The 25,732-nt window shown below is 40.9% G+C and overlaps 1 protein-coding gene across 6 annotated transcripts in view; it reads right to left on the bottom strand.

Annotated features, from left to right (window-relative positions):
- Positions 1 to 25,732, bottom strand: part of KIAA0319L (KIAA0319 like) — a 150,796-nt gene that overhangs the window by 50,937 nt on the left and 74,127 nt on the right. For all 6 annotated transcript variants that reach the window (XM_049878722.1, XM_049878723.1, XM_049878725.1 and 3 more), the window contains exons 7-16: positions 24,948 to 25,035; positions 23,633 to 23,725; positions 21,720 to 21,852; positions 9,363 to 9,591; positions 7,992 to 8,115; positions 7,286 to 7,418; positions 5,387 to 5,535; positions 4,166 to 4,317; positions 3,662 to 3,800; positions 1,993 to 2,152 (exon numbers count right to left, since the gene is read on the bottom strand). In XM_049878722.1, coding sequence (XP_049734679.1) covers positions 1,993 to 2,152; positions 3,662 to 3,800; positions 4,166 to 4,317; positions 5,387 to 5,535; positions 7,286 to 7,418; positions 7,992 to 8,115; positions 9,363 to 9,591; positions 21,720 to 21,852; positions 23,633 to 23,725; positions 24,948 to 25,035 — 1,400 coding nt within the window. The remainder of the gene's footprint in view (positions 1 to 1,992; positions 2,153 to 3,661; positions 3,801 to 4,165; positions 4,318 to 5,386; positions 5,536 to 7,285; positions 7,419 to 7,991; positions 8,116 to 9,362; positions 9,592 to 21,719; positions 21,853 to 23,632; positions 23,726 to 24,947; positions 25,036 to 25,732) is intronic.

The raw sequence follows: 25,732 nt of genomic DNA on the forward strand, positions 1-25,732 counted from the left end.
GGGCACCAATTAGTTCTTCTGGTCTCAGGATGATGTAGGTCTCTGGTTCATGTGGCCCTTTCTGTCTCTTGGGCTCTTAGTTGTCGTGTGGCCTTGGTGTTCTTCATTTTCCTTTGCTCCAGGTGGGTTGAGACCAATTGATGCATCTTAGATGGCCGCTTGTTAGCATTTAAGACCCCAGACGCCACATTTCAAAGTGGGATGCAGAATGATTTCATAATAGAATTATTTTGCCAATTGACTTAGAAGTCCCCTCAAACCATGTTCCCCAGACTCCTGCCCTTGCTCTGCTGACCTTTGAAGCATTCATTTTATCCCGGAAACTTCTTTGCTTTTGGTCCAGTCCAATTGAGCTGACCTTCCATGTATTGAGTGTTGTCCTTCCGTTCACCTAAAGCAGTTCTTATCTACTGATTAATCAATAAAAAACCCTCTCTCACCCTCCCTCCCTCCCCCCCTCGTAACCACAAAAGTATGTGTTCTTCTCAGGTTTACTATAAAAGGTATTTTTTGATCCTATCTCCCATATTATCTTCAGCATAAATTTCCTCAAAGAGGTGTTATTCTTTCCATCTCCATATCCTCAAACCAAGCATTTTATCATTTGCTCCCAACATCTAAGAAAAATGCGCTTGCTAAGGTTCTGATGATCTACTACCAATTAGAAACACAAAGACCTGTTTTGTATTCTCACCACCCCCACCCCATCCCTGTAGCGTCTGAATCCTTCATCCAGCCCCCTACTGCCAGCCAGCCAGCCCCTTAACTTCCAGCAGACCTTTCCTCCTTCCTTTCTGATGGCTGTTTCTTAGTTTCCTTTGCTGACTTCTTTCTCTCCTACTCCTGAAACACTGGTGCCCTACAGAGTCCCGTCCTCAACCCTCTTGACACTCTCCCAGTGTGACTCATGGATTTGACTCCTGCTTTTTGTGTGCTGGTGACACCCTATCTCTGGTTTTTCTTTCCATCCTAATTTCCAGTCTATACTTGCTGCTCTCTGATAGAAGATCTCCAAATTCAATAGTCAGACAAAACTAATTATCTCTCCTTCTAAACTGGATCCTTCTGCATCCTAATCTAGTTAGTGGAATTCATCATCTATCCAGTCACTTAAACCAAAAGCCTTATATTTGATGCCTCGTTCACCTTCATTCCCAAAAGGTCACCAAGTTCTGTTGATTTAACGTCCGAAATTTATTTTAATTTCATCTCTTCAGCCATCTCTACAACCACTACTCTAATTAGGTCTTTATCACCCTTTTTCTGGTCTAGCCCAAAAGCTTCCTGATTGATCTCCCAGCCTTTGGTCTCTCCCTACGTTAGTCTAGCCTCCACACTACTAGTCTCTCTTAAAAAAAAAAAAAATCTGACTATGGAATTTACTTGCTTTAAAAACAAAACAAAAACTTCACACTTATAAAACAAACCAGCTTGGCTACACCTGACAAAACTATTAAAAACCAAACTCCTAGGCTTGAATATGACTGTCCTCAATCTATACAGCCAGAGTTAGCTTCTACCACGTCCTGCTGCTAAAGGAAGAGGAATCTCTGCACTTGTACAACCTGTACACCACAAAGTCTTTGCTCACGTTGCTCCTGTTCCAAATTTCCTCCTAATGCCCCTGTGCCTAACAGTGCAACTCTGACTTCTAGGAAATCTTTGGACTACCCCGCACCCTAACTCTCCTGGAAGAATTCATTGCTCTTGCTTCTGCGTTTCCACGATACCACACATTTTGTCAAATCCACCCTGTACTGTTGTTCTATGTTTACTTGACTGTCTCCCCACATAGACAGTGGACTTCAAGGATAACGGACGTCCTCCAACCTGGTGCCACCAGTACTCTGCTGCAGTGTCTAGTTTATTAAGGGAATGGACACCATAGTCAGAGAGCCCGCCCTTCTCTAACGAAACTATTTCTCAGCTTAATCAAGAAGCCCAGGGGGCCCCTGGTCTTTCCTTCTCTCCCCCCATTCATTGCCCAGCTACCTCTGCTCCGTGTACGGCTGAATCTTTTGCACAATGATGTCGGAATCCAGCACCCCCAGGAGGACCCCAATCTGGCGGATGAACATCCCCTTCAGCCTCTCAGTTAGCTGACTGACGTTGACATCCAAGATGATCTCCACCAGGTTGTTTTTCCTGGGATCTGGAAAGCATGTGGATCAGTCATGGCTTTAGAAGTAGGAGAGGTAACACAGACCCGCCTCTGTGCATTTGCTTTGGCACAGGAGTGGTGAACCATTCAGGAATACAACTGACCTCTTCAAATGAAAGAAACCACAGTGAATTCTAATAATTCCACCTGGGGCTAGCTTGGAAAGCTTCTAAAACACTCCTAGTCTCTATACCAATCTGAGAATCACCATGCATGTGGTGGGAATAAATGAGGCAACAGGGGTTTGGTGAGGGGAGGTGGGGAAGAAAGAAACACTTCAGTGTTTGTTTAAAGGCCCTTGCCCAACTGGCTTTGCTGAACTCTCCAGGCCTAGCAGTGGGTAGCAAGCAATCTCTCCCAGCCCACATCTGATTTCTGATGTTTTGCTGTACTTGGTCTGTCTCTGTCCTTCAGAGCAATACAAGGAAGGAAAAGTGCCCATCTCAACAACCTTATCAATAATGGGAATGTACCTGTCCCCTGCAGCTAACACAAAGAAAATCTGGGCAGCCAAGATACAAGGATTTGTTTATAGCAACATCACTGCTGCCACACTATCTTTTTACAACTCCAGAGTGTGAAGCTGTTGTGTTTTACTTCTGAATACATCCCAAAGACTATTCTACATTTGGAAGTTAAAACTGTTCAAAATACCTAATTCACATACATGGATGCACAGTTTGCCTTTCTGATGTATAATTTGTAGACCATCTGTGATCTGATTTTAAACACAAGAGACTTTTAGTGTCTTGAATGCTGTCCTTCTGAGAGGTACGACAAGGACTGGGAGATCTCCCAAGATCCCTTCCTATCTAAGACATTGATATATGGGCTTGGCCTAGATAATAAAGAGTAGGTTTAAAGTTAATACCTTCTCATCAGATGCTCAGAAATTTATAAATCTCTACCCTACCCCCACGTACAGTTCTGCTCTATCACCAAATTAGCCTCAAAGCAAAACAAAAACATGGTTCCATTTAAGAAGGAAATTTTATTTCAGCAAATCTGAAAAATGTAAAGGACACCAGTTACTTTACCTTCCCTGGGTTGTCAGATAAAGCCTGAGGCTTAACCTATAATAATGAATTGTTTTCTGCATCTGGGTGCTGATGAGACATCATGACTCAAGCTATTCCTGTGCTCAAATTCCCAAGGCACCCTGAGCCCTCTCTTCTCAGTCACATGTAGAAGAGAAAGCGCTGGACCAGAGGCACAAAGGCCTGGCTCTGACACAACTGCTGTGTGACACTGAGCAAGCCCTACCCTCTCTGAGTTTCAGTCTCTCCATCTGAGATGACTTGGGAGAGGTCTATATGCCTCTTGGAGAGATATTATTGAAACAGACAGTCTGTAAGGATTTTCAGCTAGGAGTTTCTAGGATTCTTTAAAAAGCTGAACATGCCATCTGGCTCTGTCCATGCTGAGGGAAAGGGGTCTCAAGAGAGGTCCTGACTGGCTGATCCAGCAATCCCACTCAAGCTCATCACTAAGTGAACTCACCAGGTTTCACCTCCACAGTGGTCCGGTCTGTGTCACTCTCACCCTTTGCATCAGTCACTTTCAGATGAAATGTGTAGGTTCCCTCGACCAGGTTGGAAAGAAAGAGGATAGGATGATGGTCAGAGTGATTTAACACCTCCTGTAGAGTTGAACAACACAGCAATGTTGCAGAACAAAACACTACTCCTTTCTGGGAGTCAGTCACTGCTTCTGTAGTAACCAAGCCCCCTTTACTAGACTGCTTCAACTCTGGGCAATTCCTGCTCCATAATGGCACAACAGCTCACAGTTGCTAGGATCAAAGGAGAAAAACACACCTGGTGCCATACTAGCTTGCAGAATGACCCTGAACAAGTCATTTAATTTCCCTGGCTCCCAAAGAGCAATCCAGATTTGATACAAAGGTCCACTTGGTAAAAACACATTCCGGAATGTTAGGCTCATTCTTCCCTCCCCATCTCACCACTAGATCTTAGGTAGCTTTTCAGCCCCTGGCGCACTTACCCCTGCTGCTGGACTCCCCTCATCTCGAGTCCAGAGGTAGCTGACTATTCCTTTGTCATCTGAGGACTTGGAGCCATCCAGCTCTGCTGTGTTCACGGGCAAGGTAATCACCACACTACCAGTTATCTTGGCTACCGGTGGTTTGTTCATTTCTAACCAGAAAGAAAATCATTGGGAGAATGTAATTCTGGAAAAGAAAGAATGCTTATGGGGAAATTAAACATTAAATCCATCTGAAACAGAGAACTATTTTAAGTGCCAGCAACCAACAAGCAGATTTAAAGCCTCCAGCGCTGCAGGTCCTGGAGTTCCAGTCCTACCCAGAGAGATGTTCTCCTGAAATGTACAACAGTGGGGACAAGAGTGGCTTCCTCATAGCAGCCTCTCTAAAAGGAGCCATTTCTCTGCTTTGGTGGTATACACTGGTGGGGAACAAAAGCCCACTGGGGCTTAAAGCCACAGAGTGTGGGTTTCAGTCAGCTAATATTCCCTTTTGAAGTATGGTTTAAAATGTTATTCTCTGAAAATTTCTTTTTTATTCCTTCCTTAGTACTTCAAGAAAGACAAATGAGAGATCCCTCTTTTCTCTGGGGTCCCACTTGAAACTTGCTTGCTTACGCAGGTGTTAGTGTCCAGTATGCTAATCTGAAGGGCACTCCACAGCTGAGGATTTTTCCTACCATCAGTGATGGAACTCCTCTCCAGGGCCCATGGCTGATCACCGTGCCTGCACACCAGAGCAAAGTCTTGCTTCCAGTGGGCCTTGGCTTGCAGACTCACAGGACCCTATCGCAAGCTGCAGTGCAGCAGGGTCATTCTAATTCTAATATCTGACAGCAGGGGTCACTGTAGCTAGCAGGAGAGCCGCAGAAACCCCCAGGTCTTAGCAACTCACCGGCAAAAATAAAAATGCCAAGGGAAAAACCCTTAATTCTTTACCTATTCAATTGTTTATAAAAAGAGAGAGAAAGAGAAAAAGGTAGGAAGGGAAGAAGGAGAGAGGAATGCAGGGAGTGAGGGAGAGAGTTAAAAAAAAATTCACCTTAGTCATTCAATTAAAGGTTGTTTTAGAAAAGCAATTAGCAGCTGCTCTCACCCTCTGAGCTTCTTCCCCACCCCCTTGTTGTCTCTAATCAATCTCTGCAGCCAAACAAGACATGACCGATTCCTCAGCTTTCTGATCCAAAGGGTCTGCTGCACCAGCCCCAGGCAACGAGGTACCTTCTTTGACAATGACATTCACAGAGCTCTGGCTTTGCAGGTTCCTCTCGTCTTTGACAGTCAAGGTGAACACATAGGCTCCCACTTGCAGCCCAGTCACAGTGGCAATGCTGCTGTTAGCATTCTCAAGCTGCACCCCATCAGGTCCCCTGGAGAAAGAGAAATCAGAGGGTGGAGCTGTACCTGTCTGTTGCTCTCTGGTCCCTGACTCAGCAGGAAGAGACAATTATTGCTTCAGCTAAGATGTGAAGGATTGTTTCCCAGACCTTGAGAGGACATGTTTAAAAATATTCCATTTGAACAAAGTATCATTTGGCCCCAAAATACCGGCTACCTGCTGATCAGAAAGTTCCAGTCACCAGCTTTCGAACACATCTAGCTTTATCCTTTATGTGAGCTTCTAGAACATTCAAACTCTTCCAGTTTGTAAAAGAAAGAAAGTGCTCTGTACAGGTATCTTATGAAACGAATGATTTAAAAGTGATGTTTCTGAAAAGCATTTTTGGCTGAGTAGCTGGTTCAGCTCTTGCCAGCAAAGAAGCAAAAATGCATTTCTTAATCACATGCCCGAATCCCTCCTGATGAAAAGTCAAGAAAGGGAAATGGGCCAAGGTTGCAGAGGAACTTTCAAGACGAAATCATCTTCCCAGCAGCTCTCTAAGCAAAGTTCCCTCCAGCTCCTGGGCAGGGGCCACAGAGGAGGCAGCACAGCTCACACCCTTCCTTCCCCTCTTGTGGACTCGGAGCAAGCAGCCTGCAGCAGGGGAGTGAGCTCGGTGCCAACACGCAGGCACAAGGCTGCACATAATCAGGGAGCACGACTGCTCGAGATCAAAATGCCCTAGAGCTTTCCTTAAAAATACTGGACAATCAGAGAATCCACAGACATCCAGGTTTTTGCTTTATTTTTTAAACTTTTAACCCCCGACCCTAATAACCCCTTATGGAATGGATTCTTCATCCAAGAAGCTATACTAAGTGTTATCTCTGCTCTAAAAACTAATAAAACTCAACTGAAAGGTTTATTAGCTGTATCTTCAACAAACAGTTATAATTAAAACACACTGGGCTGAGGAAGATTAGGTTCTCTAAAAGACAGAAACAAGAGCTAAGGGAAATCATTTCTAGAATCCAATTCCAGCAATCACAAATCAAGTGGTTTCTCTAGTCAAACTATAGCCCTTTTCCATCCATCTCTAATTCCCTAATCAAATAAATTAATAAGACCAGTCTGTCCTATGATTGCTACCTTTGGAATCAAGAATGCTTTTAAATCGTCCTTAGAATTCCTTTGCTTCTTGTGGGACCCTTCATATACCCTGAGTTCCATTTGTTATGGTTTAAAGGAGCTGAAAGAAACTGTGAGAACGAGGAATGGTTCGATTAGCCAATTCCAGCTTAATTAGCACTATTTTGGTTACTGCCTTTGGCCTCTGCTAACATAATTGGTAAATGGTGTCTTCAAGGAAACAATAACAGATTAATGCTTTCATTTTGTAGATGAATTTTCGATTCCCCTTAATAGCCGCTCTGCCCCATCCCCCCTGCCAGCCGTACCAGTTAATTTTGAGCAACAGTATTTTTCTGCTCCATTACCCCTTCCATCCTCCTCTCAAAAGTGTAATTAAACTATGCATTTCAGCTGATGAATTGTACCTGTAAAAGCATCAGGACCACACAGCACTGCCTGGGGACTAGCTGATGGTAAGCATTCTTTTCTTCTTACAAAAAGTACCTATAATACCATTTTCTTAAGATTGAAGTTTGGGATTATAAACATTTATTTCTCAGTCACCCCGTGGATAAGCCAATAAGAACAAGTTACTTCTTAAAAGCAAGTAAGACCTTGTACTTCAAAGGTCTGGAGCCTTTGCCTAAGGGTTTTGTGTCAATACTTACTGTGTTTTTTCCCAGAGATATGAAGTAATTTTCTGATCATCCGAGCTTTTGCTGCCATCCAGGGTTGTGCTATCCACGGGAAGGGTCAGCTCTTTATCTGGGCCTGCATCTGCTTGAGGAGGTTTGTTATTTTCTAGAAGACAGAGACTTGGAGGTCAAAAGCAGCCAGTCCAGCTGGGAAAGCAGAGGAACCAATTGGGACATATGTTCTGGAAGCCATGGGGATTCTGCCTCTCAGCCTACAGATCGTCAGATACTGTGGGAGATATGGATACAGTCAAAGAGCTCACAATGAAGAATTTAAGACTGAAAAATATAAAACAATCCTGGCAAAAACATGGCAAAGCATAATGAAGTTATAATGCCATGCTAAATTTGAAGTATAATGCTATAGGAGCTCAAATGAAACAGTCTGAGTGATAAGGAAGGCTTTCTTGTGGAAATGCACTTTAAGTTGGCTCTTAAAGGACATAGCAGGACTTGGGATGGCAGAGACTCTAGCTCCTACATCCCCTTGAAAGTCCAATAACTAGCCAAGGGCAAGGGTACAAGTGGAGGCTGGCAAGTACTTTCTCTCTAGTTATGAAGAAAGCACAGGGGAATGGACAACAGAGGTTTCCAGGGGCCTCATGGGTTTGTGCCTCTTGCTTCTACCCTCATACAGCTCAGAACCCAAACCCTCCTGCACCATAAGCTTGGAACTTACCAGGCTGCACAATAACAGTCACTTGAGCCGTGGCCTGCTGTCCTATTGTGTCAGTCACTGTGAGCTGGTAAGTGTAGTCTCCTTCTTGCATTGCAGAGAGTTGCAGGGTTGGTGTTCTAACACCCTGCATCAATAAATACAGATAAATGGAAAAGCAGACTACTAGAATCAGAACATCACATAGTAACTTCCACTGTGGTAGAAATGATTCACCAGTTTTCTAAACCTAAGTTGGTATTGGGGCCATTCCACCTTAGTTCAGCATAATTTGTGAATGCTGAATCGGGTATCTGGGAACATCTTGCTAAAAGTTTCCCACTTCAAGGGAATAGCCTTCCCTGACACAGCAGTAGTTTCAAATAAAGCCAGAGCTCTCACAAGGGAGAGGAGCATGGGAAAATATGCAGACCCAAGCCAGAAAGAACATCATGAGCACATAATGAAACAACACAGTTAAAAAAAAAAGTGTTTAACAAGCTCCTCTTCCTCCTGAGGCCATGGAGTGATCCTAAGACAGTCTTCTCAATAAAATATGGCAGCAACTCAAGCTGCTTTTAAGTCTGCTGTACAGACTCTGCAGCAGAAAAACCTAACACAACACTTAAACTAAACCCAGGTGTGATGTGCGTGTCAATTCATGCCCCAAATCTAGAATCACAGAATCTTGAGTGTCAGAAGGGACATTATAAATAATTTAGGGCAAACTTCCAGTTCATGAACATCCCCTGGAACAGTGGGCAAAACCCAGCAGCCAGTGGGCTGAATCCAGTTTGCAGACATTCTGTTTGGCCTGGAGTATCTTAGAAGTTGGAAATTTTCATACAAAGGTCTAAAATTTTATCTTTGTTTGTTTCCTAGTATCTGGTAATATTTTAAGACCATACTTCCACATGGCAACAGCCAGCTGGACCTGACCCCTTTATCAGGAATTAAGCTCTTTGGTTTGCCACAGTCCCCGTACAATTTTCTTTATTTATTTATGTTACCTGCCTGTGACAGATTTAGTCTCTTCTTCATTCTCTCGAGATGCTTACCACCTAGTAAGGCAATCTATTCTAATCTGTAATAGAGCTTACTAAAATTTGTGCACTTTTAGCTTCTACACAGTTTAACTCTCGAGTCGTCTGAAACAACTAACCTTTCTCATTAGCCTTTTCCTCTAGTACTAAACATTTTCTGGATAAAGATTTTTGCTAATCTTTTAATTAAAGGCCCTTTAAACAATCTAGATTTGTGGGTTTTTTTTTTTTTTTTAAATCCAAACTTGACTTTGGTAATTAAAATGGAGCAGAAATAAGCCTTGGATGGGTGACCCAGGCCAGCAGCTCTAGTTCCCCTGGGCAAGAGAAGACAGTAACTACTCCTTCCTACCTGCATCTCCATCACTTTTCCTTTGCTGCTTGGGCTGAGTGACCACTCATAGCTGGTGATGCCATGATCATCAGTGCTCTGGTTCCCAAACAGGGTGATGGAGTTTTGGGGCAGGGTGATCACTTGATTGGGGCCTGCGTTGGCCACAGGGGGGTAATCCACAGCTTTGTTCACTGTCAGGCTTGCAGTGGTAGAGCTGGTAGCTCCATCAGAATCTACTACAGTCAAGCTATCAAGGCAGAGAAAGGAGGGCAATCAGGGATGGACTTAAGGAAAGAGGAATAAACACTACAGGACTGAAAGTCAAGGCTAAGAAATACTGAGGTGGCAGGTATCAATTCTTACCCATGCCTCTTGGAAAGGCAGAGTGTAATAATAAATGCTAACATGGACTAAGGGTTTACTATATGCACCACTTTACATCTCATTAAATCCTCACAACAGCTCTATAAAGTATTACCCTCATTTAACATATAAAGAGACTGATGCAAAAAGAGGTACAATAACTTGCCCAAGGTTACACAGCTTGGAAGCAGCAGACAGGATCTCAATCCAGGTAAAACGTCTCCAGAACCACTCTGTTATGCTGCCTATGAGTATCAGTGCACTCAGACCTTTACAAGGCATTATCTGTTATGGCCCTCATAATAAAGTTAGGTATCACAGATTACAGGAACCTTAGTGGCTCAGCGGTTACAGCACTCAGCTGCTAACTGAAAAGTCGAAGCTTCCGAAAAGCCTTGGAAATCCTACAGGGCAGTTCTACTCTGTTCTATAGGGTTGCCGTGAGTCAGAATCAACTCAATGGCAATGGGTTTGGTTTGGTTTTTATCACAGATTGCACTTCACAGGAAGTATAATTCAGAGAAACCTGCCCAGGGCTACACAGTGAACCAAGATGCAAGCCTGATTCCAAAGCCCAGAAACCAATGTCTTAAGAAGAAATAGGCCCTGGCCCCTATTCCTGTGGGGTTCAGAGAAGCTATACTAAATAGAGCAAGCTCTGTTTGCAGCAGGCTCTCCTTCTCCTATCATCCTGTCATGGCTCGGTACATATGACAAGAATGGATAACCTGGGCAGACAGCCTCTGAGATGGATGAGGAAGGCTGGCCCTAGTAAGGCAGGAGCTTGAGATGAAAATGAGTTCTTCTACACCACAGTCCCACAGCTTGTGCCAGAGTGAAACAGGATTTGCAAGAGAAAAAAAATGTTCATGTATAAGAGCAGGCTTTTACCTAAATGATGCCTTCCAGCTGAAAAGCCTAAAGCTTCTCATGCCATCTCTGTGAGCCTAAGCATGCAAGGAGGTTTGGTCTCCTTCCATTTTGCTGACAGAAAGAGGAAAAGCATAGGAAAGACATACAGTTTGTTTGAATCTCACCACCAGCCACAAACCAAGCCAGGCATCTGTGGGTTTTTATTTTAAAAATCCCCTTTAAGGGGGACATCTAGGTCAATTGGCATAACATAGTTCTTAAGGAAAATGTTCCTACTTTGGTCAATAGCATCTGGGATCCTAAAAGCTTGCAAGGGGCCATCTAAGATACAATTATTGGTTCCATCATATTCAGAGCAAAGGAGAATGAAGAAAACCAAAGACACAAGGAAAGAATTAGTCCAAAGGACTAATGGACCACATGAACCACACCCCCTACCAGCCTGAGCCCAGAAGAACTAGATGGTGCCCAGCTACTACCACCAACCACTCTCACTAAGGTCACAATAGAGGGTCCCAGACAGAGCAGGGGAAAATGTAGAACAAAATTCAAATGCACAAAAAGAGACCAGACTTACTGGTCTGACACAGACTGGATGAGCCCTCGAGGCTATAGCCCTTGGACAACCTGCTAATTCAGAACTGAGCCACTCCTGAGATATGCCTTTCAGCCAAAGATTAGACAGGCCTATAAAACAAACAATAACACACGTGAGTAATGTGCTTCTTAGTTGAATCAAGTATACAAGACCAAATTGGCAACACCCGCCCAAAAGCAAAAATAAGAAGGCAGGGAGGGACAGGAAAACTGGACAAATGGGCACGGAGAACCCAGGGTGGAAAGAGAAAGGGGGAGAAGCTGACATATTGCGGGGACTGCAACCAATGTCACAAAACAATTTGTGTATAAATTATTGAATGAGGAGACTGGGCCAAGACGGAGGAATATCCAGATGCTTTCTGCAAACCCTCTTACAACAAAGACCCGAAAAAAAAAGTGAGATGATTATGTTTATGACAACCTAGGAGCCCTGAACATCACAGGCAAAGTTAGAAAAGAGATTGAGCAGCACAGGGAGGGAAGGCTCAGACGCAGAGAGGAGTTGCCAGACCTGAATCGCCGGGAGCCCTCAGGCACCCTTCCCGGGAGCAGTGGCTGCAGGCTGGTAGTAGCGTTTGACTGCAGTTTCCTCAAGGAGAATCAGCCAGCTGCACAGCCTACTCATACCTCTGGAACCAGAGAAGAACGGCACTCTCTGCAAAAGCCAAGTACTTTTATATATTTTACCTTGCCCCCCTGCCCCGTAGCCGGCTTCAGTGATTGTTGATTTCCCTGAGCCGGACACAGGCCCTATTGAGTGCCTGGAGCCATCCTCCCAGCCTTGGAGAAGGAATAAATTCGTGGTTAGGGGAAAAGATAATTTGCCAGCTCCACTGACCTGGGGAACTCAGGACAGAAGTAGCTCTTGTCCAGGCATAAACGGTCCGTGGACTTTGAATACCTTTCCCCACTGCATGGACCTGTGTGGGCCTATTTTAGGAGAACAGACCTTGTTGGCAGACTATGACTGTTTCAGCTGTGTGGTGGAAAGGTGGGTGTTTCATGTTTGACACCACTTTGTCCATTAAACAGGGCCCTCACCTACCTACATCAGGGGCATAAGGGCTGCTGGCTCCCCTCAGGTCACCCAGCCACCTGTGACAGGGGTCCAAGGATAACTGGTACCTCCCAGTCCTTACAACCAAAAACACTGGGTGCCTGTGGTCCATCCGCAGAACCCACCCACCTGTACACTCTAGGGAAGAGGGACGCACTTTCCTCAGAGACACATGGGGGACAATTCTCAGCCCCCTGCCTTATTCAGAGCACGACCTACTGATGCAACCACAAACCAGTACCTACACCAACCACCCCTGCCCCTCTAAGACTGTAGGACAGAGCCTGTAACACACATGTGATGACCAGTTACCTGGACACCTGAGTTGAATTCATACACAAAAAGTGAATGGACTCCTACACTGATATACCTGATAACAGGTCTAGCCATCTGGTGACAGGACGTCAGAGCTCCAAAGGGGAAAATAATCAAGCTAGCTCACTCGAAGAGCCCACTTGGGTATATCAAAACAAAACAAACCAAGAAGGTAGGATGCAGTAAGCAAACATAAAATAAACTAACACGATAACTTATAGATGGCTCGGAGACAATAGTCAATATCAAGTCACACAGAGAAACAGACCACGATTGCCTCAACAACCTCTCAAAACAAAGAATCAATGAACCTTCTGGATGAAGGTGCCTTCCTGGAATTATCAGATGCAGAATTCAAAAGATTAATATACAGAACTCTTCAAGACATCAGGAACGAAATTAGGAAGGAGATCAGGTAATACGCAGAACAAGCCAAGGAACATACAGATAAAGTAGCTGAAGAAATTAAAAAGGTTATTCAAGAACATAATGAAAAATTTAGTAAGCTGCAAGAATCCATAGAGAGACAGCAATCAGAAATTCAGAAGATTAACAATAAAATTGCAGAATTAGACAACTCAGTAGAGAGTCAGAGGAGCAGAACTGAGCAAGTGGAAGGCAGAATTGGTGAACCTGAAGATAAAGCACTTGGCACCAATATATTTGAAGAAAAATCAGACAAAAGAATTTTAAAAAAGGAAGAAACCTTAAGAATCATGTGGGACTCTATCAAGAGAAATAACCTACAAGTGACTGGAGTACCAGAACAGGGAGGGATAACAGAAAATACAGAAAGAGCTGTTGGGCAGAAAACTTCCCTGATATCATTAAAGATGAGAAGATATCCATCCAAGACGCTCATGGAACTCCACATAAGGTAGTTTTTAAAAGGAAGTCACTAAGACATATTATAATCAAACTTGCCAAAAACAAAGATAGAAAATTTTAAGAGCACCTAGGGATAAACGAACAGTCATCTACAAAGGAGAGTCAATAAGAATAAGCTCGGATTACTCGGCAGAAACCACACAGGCAAGAAGGCAATGGGATGACTTACATAGAGTATTTAAGGAAAAAAACTGCCAGCCAAAAATCATATCTCCTGCGAAACTGTCTCTCAAATATGAAGGTGAAATTAGGACATTTCCAGATAAACAGAAGTTTAGTGAATTTGGAAAAACCAAACCAAAACTACAAGAAATACTAAAGGGAGTTCTTTGGTGAGAAATTCAATAATATCAGGTATTGACCCAAGAGTAGAACACTGGACAGAGCAATCAGATGTCAACCCAGACAGGGAAATCACAAAAATAAATCAAGATTTAAAAAACCCTCAAAAGAGGGAAACAGCGATATTATTACGTAAAAGAGGACAACATTAAAACAATTAAGAGGGACTAATAAATGTAGTCATAGATCTTTCATATGGAGAGGAAGACAAGGCGATACAAAGAGATAAAACTTAGGCTTAAATTTAGAAAAATAGGGGTAAATATTAAAGTAACCATGAAGGAGACAAACTATCCTACATGTCAAAATACAAGAAAAAAATAGAGACTCAGCAGAAACAAAATGAACAAAAACGAGTATGAGGAAAAGACAATACATCAACTACTTAGCATAAAAAATTAAGTGGGAAAAAGAAACTGTCAACAACACACAAAAAAAGACATCAAAATGACAGCACTAAATTCATACCTATCCATAATTACCCTGAATGTCAATGGACTAAATGCACCAATAAAGAGACAACGAGTGGCAGAATGGATTAAAAAACACAATTTGTCTATATGCTGCCTACAAGAGACATACCTTAGACTTAGAGACAAAAACAAACTAAAACTCAAAGAATGGAAAAAAATGTATCAAGCAAACAACAATCAAAAAAGAGCAGGAGTGGCAATATTAATTTCTGACAAAATAGACTTTACAGTTAAATCCACAACAAAGGATAAGGAAGGACACTATATAATGATTAAAGGGACAATATACCAGGAGGATACAACCATATTAAATATTTATGCACCCAATGACAGGGCTGCAAGATACATGAAACAAACTCTAACAGCACTGAAAAGTGAGACAGGCAGCTGCACAATAATAGCAGGAGACTTCAACACAATACACCACTGTTGGTGAAGAACAGGACATCCAGAAAGAACCTCAATAAAGACATGGAAGATCTAAATGCCATAATCAACCAACTTGACCTTATAGACATACACAGAACACTCTACCCAACAGCAGTCAAGAATACTCTCTTTTCTAGTGCACATGGAACATTCTCTAGAATGGACCAAATGTTAGGTCACAAAGTAAGCCTTAGCAGAATCCAAAACATCCAAAGAGTACAAAGCATCTTCTCTGACCATAATGCCATAAAAGTAGAAATCAATAACAGAAAAAGCAGGGATAAGAAATCAAACACTTGGAAACTGAACAATACCCTGCTTAAAAATGACTGGTTTATAGAAGACATTAAGGAGGGAATAAAGTAAGTCATAGAATCCAATGAGAATTAAAACAGTTCCTTATCAGTAACCTTTGGGACACAGTGAAAGCAATGCTCAGAGGTCACTTTATATCAATAAATGTACACACACAAAAAGAAGAAAGGGCTAAAATCAAAGCATTATCCCTACAACTTGAACAAATAGAAAGAGAGCAACAAAAGAAATCTTCAGGCACCAGAAGAAAACAAATGATAAAAATTAGAGCAGAACTAAATGAAATAGACAACAGAAAAATAACTGAAAGAATGAACAAGACTAAAAGCTGGTTCTTGAAAAAATTAACAAAATTGATAAATCATCGGCCAAACTGACAAAAGAAAAACAGAAGTGGAAGCAAATAACCTGAATAAGAAATGAGATGGGTGATATTACAACAGACCCAACTGAAATTAAAAGAATCATTATCAGATTACTATGAAAAATTATTCTCTAACAAATTTGAAAACCTAGAAAACATGGATGAATTCCTAGAAACACACTACCTACCTAAACTAACAAAAACAGAGGTAGAACAACTAAATAGACCCATAAGAAAAGATGGAAAAGGTAATCAAAAACCTCCCAACAAAAAAAGACCCCGGTCTGGACAGCTTCACTGCAGGGTTCTACCAAACTTTCAGAGAAGAGTTAACACCACTACTACTAAAGGTATTTCAGAGCATAGAAAAGGACGGAATACTACCAAACTCATTCTATGAAGCCAGCATATCCCTGATACCAAAACCAGGTAAAGACACCACAAAAAAAGAAAATTACAGACCTATATCCCTCATGAACTTAGATGCAAAAATCCTCAGCAAAATTCTAGCCAATAGAATTCAACAACATATCAAAAAAATAATTCACCATTACCAAGTGGGATTCATACCAGGTATGCAGGGATGGTTCAACCTTAGAAAAACAATTAATGTAATCCATCATATAAATAAAACAAAAGAATCATATGATTTTATCAATTGATGCAGAAAAGGCATTTGACAAAGTTCAACATGCATTCATGATAAAAACTCTCAGCAAAATAGGAATAGAAGGAAAATTCCTCAACAGAATAAAGGGCATTTATACAAAGCCAATAGCCAACATCAACCAAAAAATGGAGAGAGTCTGAAAGCATTCCCCTTGAGATAGGGAACAAGACAAGGATGCCCTTTATCACCACTCTTGTTCAACATTGTGCTGGAGGTCCTAGCCAGAGCAATTAGGCTAGATAAAGAAATAAAGGGCATCCAGATTGGTAAGAAGAAGTAAAAGTGTCTCTATTTGCGGATGACATGATCTTATATACAGAAAACCCTAAAGAATCCTCAAGAAAACTACTGAAACTAATAGAAGAGTTCAGCAGAGTATCGGGATACAAAATAAACGTACGAAAATCAGCTGGATTCCTCTACACCCACAAAAAGAACATCGAAAAGGAAATAACCAAATCAATACTATTCACAGTAGACCCAAGAAGAGAAAATACTTAGGAATAAATCTTACCAGAAATGTAAAAGACTAATATAAAGAAAACTACAAAACATTTCGGCAAGAAACCAAAAGAGACCTACATAAGTGGAAAAACATACCTTGCTCATGAACAGGAAGACTTAACATTGTAAAAATGTCTATTCTATCAAAAGCCATCTATAGATACAATGCAATTCCAATCCAAATTCCAACGACATTTTTTAATGAGATGGTGAAACAAATCACCAACTTCATATGGAAAGGAAAGGCCCCAAATAAGTAAAGCATTACTGAAAAAGAAAAACAAAGTGGGTGGCCTCATTCTACCTGATTTTACAACCTATTATACGCCACAGTAGTCAAAAACAGCCTGGTGCTGGTACAACAGATACATAGACCAATGGAACAAAACTGAGAATCCAGACATAAATCCATCCACATACAAGCAGTTGATATTTGACAAAGGCCCCAAATCAGTTAAATGGGAAAAGACAGTCTTTTTAACAAACGGTGCTGGCATAACTGGATATCTGTCTGCAAAGAAATAAAACAGGACCCATACCTCACACCATGCACAAAAACGAACTCAAAATGGACCAAAGACCTAAATAAAAAATCTAAGAGGATAAAGATTATGGGAGAAAAAATAGGGACAACATTAGGAGCCCTAATACACGGCATAAACAGTATATAAAACATCACTAACAATCCAGAAGAGAAACTAGATAACTGGGAGCTCCTAAACATCAAACACCTATGCTCATCCAAAGACTTCATCAAAAGAGTAAAAAGACTACCTACAGACTGGGAAAAAGTTTTTAGCTATGACATTTCTGATCAGCACCTGATCTCTAAAATCTATATGATACTGTAAAAACTCAACTACAAAAAGACAAATAACCCAATTAAAAAATGGGCAGAAGATATGAACAGGCACTTCACTAAAGAAGACACTCAGGTAGCTAACAGAGACATGAGGAAATGCTCACAATCATTAGCCATTAGAGAAATGCAAATCAAAACTACAATGAGATTCCATCTGACTCTGACAAGGCTGGCATTAATCCAAAAAACACAAAATAATAAATGTTGGAGAGGCTGTGGCAAGACTGGAACACTTATACACTGCTGGTGGGAATGTAAAATGGCACAACCACTTTGGAAATCGATTTGGCGCTTCCTTAAAAAGCTAGAAACAGAGCTACCATACGATCCAGCAATCCCACTCCTTGTAATATATCTTAGAGAAATAAGAGCCTTTAACGCAACAGATATATGCACACCCACGTTCATTGCAGCACTGTTTACAATAGCAAAAAGATGGAAGCGACGAAGGTGCTCATCAACGGATGAATGGATAAATAAACTATGGTATATTCATGCAATGGAATACTATGTATCAATGAAGAACAGTGATGAATCTGTGAAACATTTCATAACATGGCGGAATCTGGAAGGCATTATGCTGAGTGAAATTAGTCAGTTGCAAAAGGACAAATATTGTATAAGACCACTATTATAAGAACTCAAGAAACAGTTTAAACAGAGAAGAAAACATTCTTTGATTGTTACGAGAGGGGGGAGGGAGGGAGGGGTATTCACTAAGTAGTAGATAAGAACTACTTTAGGTGAAGGGAAAAATAACACTCGATATAGAAGAAGTCGGCACAACTGGACTAAACCAAAAGAAAAGAAGTTTCCTGAATATAAACTGAACCATTTGAAGGCCAGTGTAGCGGGTGGAGGTTTGGGGACCATGGTCCCAGGGGACATCTAAGTCAACTGGCATAATAAAATCTATTAAGAAAACATTCTGCATCTCACTTTGGAGAGTGGCGTCTGGGGTCTTAAATGCTAGCAAGCAGCCATCTAAGATTCATCAATTGGTCTCAACCCACCTCAAGCAAAGTAGAATGAAGAACACCAAAGACAGAAGGTAATTATGAGCTCAAGAGACAGAAAGAGCCACATAAACCAGAGACTACATCAGCCTGAGACCAGAAGAACTAGATGGTGCCCAGCTACAACTGATGACTGCCCTGACAGGGAACACAACAGAGAACCCCTGGGGGAGCAGGAGAGCAGTGGGATGCAGACCCCAAATTCTCATAAAAAAAACAGACTTAATGGTCTGACTCAGACTAGAAGGACCCCAGTGGTCATGGTCCCCAGACCTTCTGTTAGCCCCAAGACAGGAACCATTCCCAAAGCCAACTGTTCAGACAGAGATTTGACTGGACAATGGGACAGAAAATGACACTGGTGAAGAATGAGCTTCTTGGATCAAGTAGACACATGAGAGTATATTGGCATCTCCAATCTGGAGGGGAGATGAGAGGGCAGACGGGCTCAGAAGCTGGCTGAATGGACACGAAAAGAGAGAGTGTGGGAAGGAGTGTGCTGTCTCATTAGGGGGAGAGCAATCAGGAGAATATAGCAAGGTATATATAAATTTTTGCATGAGAGAGTGACTTGATTTATAAACTTTCACTTAAAGCACAATAAAATTTTTTTTTTTTAAATTACTGAATGAAAAACTATTTTGTGCTGTAGAGTTTCACCTAAAATACTTTAAAATTATATAAAGAAAAAAATCTCCTTTTACCTATGGTCCAAAGGGATTTTGGGTATTACAGTCTTTAGGGGAAAACACACACATAAACACAAAACATCAGACACACTTGTATGTGTAAATCAGCAAACATCTGAAAAATAACCCATAGAAATTTTGTCTCTATTCTGTTTCCTTGTTGTTTTCACAAGTTTTTTACACATCCAATTTGTGTCCTAGAATAGAACAAAAGCAAGTTATAGACAAACGGCAAAATGGCAGTTGCCCAATGCTTTGACTTTACCTCAAACAGTCCCCAACTTGCTTGCAGGGCTTCTGGAACCAAACAGCTGCTGACTACAGGGCTGGGGAAAGAGGCTACTGCCATGTCAAGTGGCGGAGAGGAAAAGGTGAGTGAACTGCAACCAGAATGGACCTTAAAAGCTGATCCAATCCAATCCTGTCGTTTTATATATATAAAAAAAATTGAGGTCTAGTCAAAAAGAATCACTCCCAATACCCAATCTACCCAAAACGCTACAGACTAATGTTGTGGTTAAAAGCTCAGATTCTAGAGTTAGTGTGACCTTGGGCAAGTTACTTAACCTCTCTTTGCCTAAATTTCCTGATCTATGAGACTAAGAATAATACCTGTTATAAGGATTAAATGAGATACTGCATGCAAAGAGTTCAGAACAGCATACAGTGAATGTTTAGGAAATATTAGTTACTAACAGAGAGTCCAGGGGCCATGACCTCTGGGGTCCCTCCAGTTTCAGTCAGTCCATTAAGTCCAATCTTTTTACTAGAATATGAGGTCTGCATCTCACTTTTCTCCTGCTCCATCAGGGACTCTGTTGTGTTCCCTGTCAGGGGGGTCATTGGTGATAGTCGGGTACCATCTAGTTCTTCTGGTCTCAGGCTGATGGAGTCTCTGGTTTATGTGGCCCTTTCTTTCTCTGGAGCTGATATTCTCTTTGTGCCTTTGGTGTTCTTCATTTTTTTTTTTTGCTCCAGGTGGGTTGAGACCAATTGATGCATCCTAGATGGCTGATTGGCAGCCTTTAAGACCCCAGACACCACTCATCAAAGTGGGATGCAGAATGTTTTCTTAATACACTTTGGTATGCCACCTGACCTAGATGTCTCCCGAAACCATGGTGCCCAGACCCCTGTCCCTGCTACTCTGTCCCTTGAAGTGTTTGGTTGTATTCAGTAAACTTCTTAGCTTTTGGATTAGTCTAGTTGTGCTGACTTCCCCCATATTGTGTGTTGTCCTTCCCTTTACCTAAAGTAATTCTTGTCTACTATCTAATTTTTTTTTTAATCTAATTAAGTGAATACCCCCTCCCTCCCTCCCCACCCTTGTAACCAACAAAGAATGTTTTCTTCTGTGTTTAAACCTTTTCCTGAGTTCTTGTAACAGTGGTCTCATACAATATCTGTCCTTTTACAACTAATTTCACTCAGCATGATGCCTTCCAGATTCCTCCATGTTATGAGATGTTTCACAAATTCATCAGTTTTTTATCGTTGTGTAGTATTCCATTGTGTGAATATACCATAATTTGTTTATCCATTCATCTATTGATGGGCACCTTGGTTGTTTCCATCTTTTTGCTATTGTAAACAATGCTGCAATGAATATGGGTGTGCATATATTTCTGGGTGTGCATATATTGCTCTTATTTCTCTGGGATATATTCCAAGGAGTGGGATTGCTAGATTGTATGATCCTTCTGTTTCTAGCTTTTTAAGGAAGTGCCAGATCGATTTTCAAAGTGGTTGTACCATTTTATATTCCCTCCAGCAGCATATAAGTGATCCAGTCTCTCCACAATTTCTCCAACATTTATTATTTTGTGTTTTTTGGATTAATGCCAGCCTTGTTGGGTGAGATGGTATCTCATTGTAGCTTTAATCTGCAGTTCTCTAATAGCCAATGATCGTGAGCATTTCCTCATGTATCTGTTAGCTGCCTGAATGTCTTCTTGGGTGAACTACCTGCTCATATCCTTTGCCGATTTTTTAACTGGGTTATTTGTCTTTTTGTTGTTGAGGTTTTGTAGTATCTTGTAGATTCTAGAGATTAGGCTCAGCCTCAAATCCTGTATTAATCACATTCTAGACTATCAACACTAGTTCTCGAAACGACTTTGTTTGATTCAAATTATCTGAAAGGTCCCAACAGAGAAAGATATTATGAAAAAGATTCTACAGATCACATTCAACCAGACCATTGCTCAAAAGTGAAGAGTTTGAGGCATCAAAAGTTAAGGAAACATTTCCCAGAAGGAAAGGATAAGATGAGAGTAGTAGGTTCTTTCTAGATTTTGCCTGAGAAGAGACAAAGGATGATGGGTCCTTTCACTTCATTTAACAAGTATTTCAGGAAATTCTGCAGATTTACCAAGTAAGGCTTTGCGAAGGAGAACTGTGGTAAATTCTGATCTACTATGCAAGGACTTTTGCCCTAAAAATTATCATTGCGATCACAATCAGTATAGATCTCAAATAACTCAGGGAACCAAAGCCTAAACTTTCAACCAACTCAACAGTGAATTTGGTATTTGTCAGAGTTGCTTCTATAAGAATGTAAAACCCATAAGGAAAACAATGGCCTACAGTATAATTGAGGCTGGATCTTAACTTACCTGAAAATGTAGTTTCCAGGAACAAGCTTACTTAGTTTTAATATGGCCGTATCTCCAGAAATCTTCTCTTCTCTCAGAGGTCCCTTAAGTTCCTCCCAGTGGTACTGGACAATTTTATCATCATCAGTGCTTTCTTGACGATAAAGAAACATCAGTTACAACATGAGAGTGCTGGGTCTCAGTACTTCTTCAGTTTACACAAATCAGGGCAACTACCCAGAGATTTGAGGCTAGGAAAACTTCATGAAATTACAGACTATCTCTCTGGAGTGTTTCTTCCCTAGGAATATTGGGTCATTCTGCCTCTCTACGAATATTCCACTGCATAGTTTTCCAAGGACTCTAACAGAGGCAATCTCTGGTTAAAATGTTACTGTATGAGAAAAGGAAAATCAGTAACTCTTAAACACGTGAAAAGATACTCAACTTCACTTATAAGAAATGTAAGTTAAAATTACACTTGAGATACATTTTTAACTGGTAAAAAATCAAAGTTTAATAACACATTGTATGGGTAACAGTATAGAGAAACAGGCAATCTTGTAAGTCATGGTGGAAGTATACATTCATACAACCTCTAAAAGGAACAATTTGGCAATCTTTATCAAATTTTAAAATGTGCATACTCTTTGCCCCTGCAATTCCTATTCTAAGAATTTATCCTGCAGATACTCTTGAACAGGTATAAAGTGTCATGTTTACAAGATTATTCATGGCAGCATCATTTGTAATAGCAAAGACTTAAAGTAATAAATGGTAATCAATAGAAATTGATTATAACAAACTATACATTGATACAATGAAATTATATATCCATATAATGGAATGCTACGCAATCGTTTAAAAAAAAAAGAATGAGGTGGCATTTCATGCATTGACTCAGAAAAACTTACAGACACAAGCAACAGGTGTATAAGGAGGATAAAAAAATACACTGCATTTTCTCATATATGCATAAAATATCTTTGGAAGAATATAACCAGTAATACCATTGGTTGTCTATCTGGAGGAAAACTGGGTAGCTGGGAAGACAGCGATGGGAATGACTCTTTCCAGTGAGTATCTTTACATATTATTTAACTTTGACTTATTCAAAAAAATAAAATGATGCTATATGAACCCTTGCTACCACTTTCTATCACAAGTGCCCTTTCCCATTCTTTCTCTTCACTCTTGGCCTCCTATTCTCCTAGCCTCCTCTTTGCCAGAACCATTGACATGAAATGCTTAACTTTGCTAGATGTTGTCTACTAAAGCAGCGACTGCCTCTGCCAAAAACTAGTGTTGGGTAACAAGACAGTCAGGGTAACAGAGCCTTTACGGGTCTCAAAAGAAATCAAGCAAATACTATGAGATAAGGGGCCTGAAACCTCATGCACGCAAATGGCCAGGATGACTCAGAAATCCTCTTCTGTTACCCGTCAGGTGACATTACTCTGAAGGGTAAAAAGTTAATAAGCCCAAGCAGGGATATGTAGTTCATTCTGTGGGTCTCTCTGGGAGAAGGCTGACAAGAATCTTGTTAAGTAGTGATGGCTAGAGAGACTTCCTCAGTTAGGCCTCTGAGTTACTTATCTTGCTATGATAGGAAGGAGCTTTGTTTCTACAACTGAGAAAGGCAACTCCAGCTAACCAAATCTGAAAACCAGTGAGCTTCAACTAAATAATGTTAAATAGATGCACAATCCCAGAAATACTGCTTCAAACATGCCACACTGAAGATTTTTAACAGGGCCTGTCTGGCTTATTAGTTCCTAATCAGTTTCTTTAGATGGTTGGTCTTCCCATAACATAGGTAAGAATGGCCTAATCAGAATGCAGACATGGCTGGCCCCAAATCTTCTATCAGAGTTTTTCTACCAGAGTACACAGTGACTGCTCTGTAAAAATAGCACACTTGGACAAGTACTCACGGCTGCCATCAATGACTGTAGAAGTGGTTGGCAGAGAGATCTCCTGGAACTGTGGTGACACGATGGCAACAGGAGGCCGGTTCTTCCGCGGCTCTGCAAGAAAGTGACCCCGAAGAAATTAGAAGAAGCGCTTTATAAATTACAGGAAGAACAGACCATATCTGAGTGAATTATATATCAGTTTCCATTAACATAATTGATGACTGAACCATTGCCAAATGGAAAGTCGTAAGACCACGTGTCATTCCAATTTAAGACAAGTGGGAAGGTAAAAAGTCTCCCAAACCTGACCATTCCTAAGACCATGCCGTATGCATTCTTTCAATGCTCATGTGCTATCCAGTCCATGAAAAGTACTATAGCAGCAAGTGACCACTTTCAGGCAAGCCTGCCTAGAGATGGACAACAAAAAAGCTTTGTGTAATAAAGGCCATGATAAGAAAGCCATTCCTTGGCACAAACTACACTGAAAAGAAAATGGGTGATTTCTCAACCATCACTAAGTTGACTGTGTGAGAAGATTATGCCTGAGTGAAGGAAAGGTCATAAACTACTCTGGTGCAACTGAATAACTGAGCTACAACCTCAGCAGCCATTTCTTTAAGAAATGATCAAATGGTCTTTATGCTGATCACATTTTCAAGAAGGGGAAAAGATTACCTTGGCTATAAAATTCAAGGAATGAAAAAAGAAAAGCCCTCTACTACCAGCAAAGACAGAAAACAGTATGAAGAATCTGTGCCAGTTAATGTGCCACTCCCCAACTTTCCCAAATTTCTCTGAAAATGCAAAACAAGATACCTTACTATTACACTGTGATCTACCAACAATGGATTATCTAAAAAGAATGACAGAATTTAGTTTCCAAGGTGAAAGAGGACTGGCAGAGTTTAAATGAGGAACCCTGTGTACAAATGCCCACATCTCTGAAAAGACATCAGAAAGAGCCAGCCACTTGGCTGGTTCTCTATCTACACGCTTCTCCTAGGCTCCTGGCCTTCCTTGTGTCTCTTACTTACAATAAACGGTTCTCTCTCAGCATGACCCACTTGGAAAAGTAGCTATGAGAGATAGGCTATTGTTCAGGCCATACTGCACTGTAGGCCATGTGACTAGTGTCTCCCTGCTCTGCCCAATGTTTCAAATAGAACCAAAGTATGCACTTTGCCATTATAATCTTTCACTACATTGAACTAGGAATTGCCCAATAAATTTATTACAAAAAACAATAGGAATTAGAAAATCCTGTAAGTCACATCTCCATGTCCTTGGGAATCCTGCAACAGGGATACTGCCAAGGTGGAGAAACACATACCTGGTTTTACTGTCACATTCACATAGCCTTCCCCATGGCTATTTTGACCATCTACAATCACTTTGAATTCATACAGGCCTGGAGTGAGCTGCAGAAATGAAAGATGATATTTTAGACAACCACAAAAAGTAGCAATTATATTTAAAATAACACATATATCTGAACTTTCCCAGGCTGAATCTCAATCTCTTCTTACACTGCCTCCCAAAGGAAAAAAGTAATCTAACTGAAGAGATGAAACAATGAATTATAAACTAAAAAACCACAGCGTTTAATGTGAATCTTATTAGTAGCTGACTCTAGAAAAACAGAAGGGATTTCAGTATCTCCATACTCCCATTTTCTTTTCAGAAGAACATTAAGGGCCTCACTATCCTACTTCACAGAGTTATGAAATTAAAACAATCATTCCTGCAAAGAAAAACATTTTGTAAAAATATGAAATAGCTTCCAAATATCTGAATATTTTTCCCTCTAGATTTCCACTGACTGCAAAAAATCTAAGGGGAAAAAACAATAAAATCGCCCACAATCCCACTATCCTCACATATCAACTTATCATATTTCCCTGTCTCCTTCCAATCCTTGACCACGTACAAAAAATAATTTTAAATAGTACATTCGTTCAACAAACATTTACTGGGAACCAATTATATACCCAGTCATTGTCTTAGGCTTGGGGTTTACAGATGAATAAAATAAGATCTCTGCCTTCAAGAGCTCATATTTCAATAGTAATCAGGGTCTAGCTAAAATCAAGGTGTGTATCAAATTTTTATTGTCCT

The sequence above is a fragment of the Elephas maximus genome, chromosome 3 (assembly GCF_024166365.1).
Source record: "Elephas maximus indicus isolate mEleMax1 chromosome 3, mEleMax1 primary haplotype, whole genome shotgun sequence".
Classification (NCBI taxonomy): domain Eukaryota; kingdom Metazoa; phylum Chordata; class Mammalia; order Proboscidea; family Elephantidae; genus Elephas; species Elephas maximus.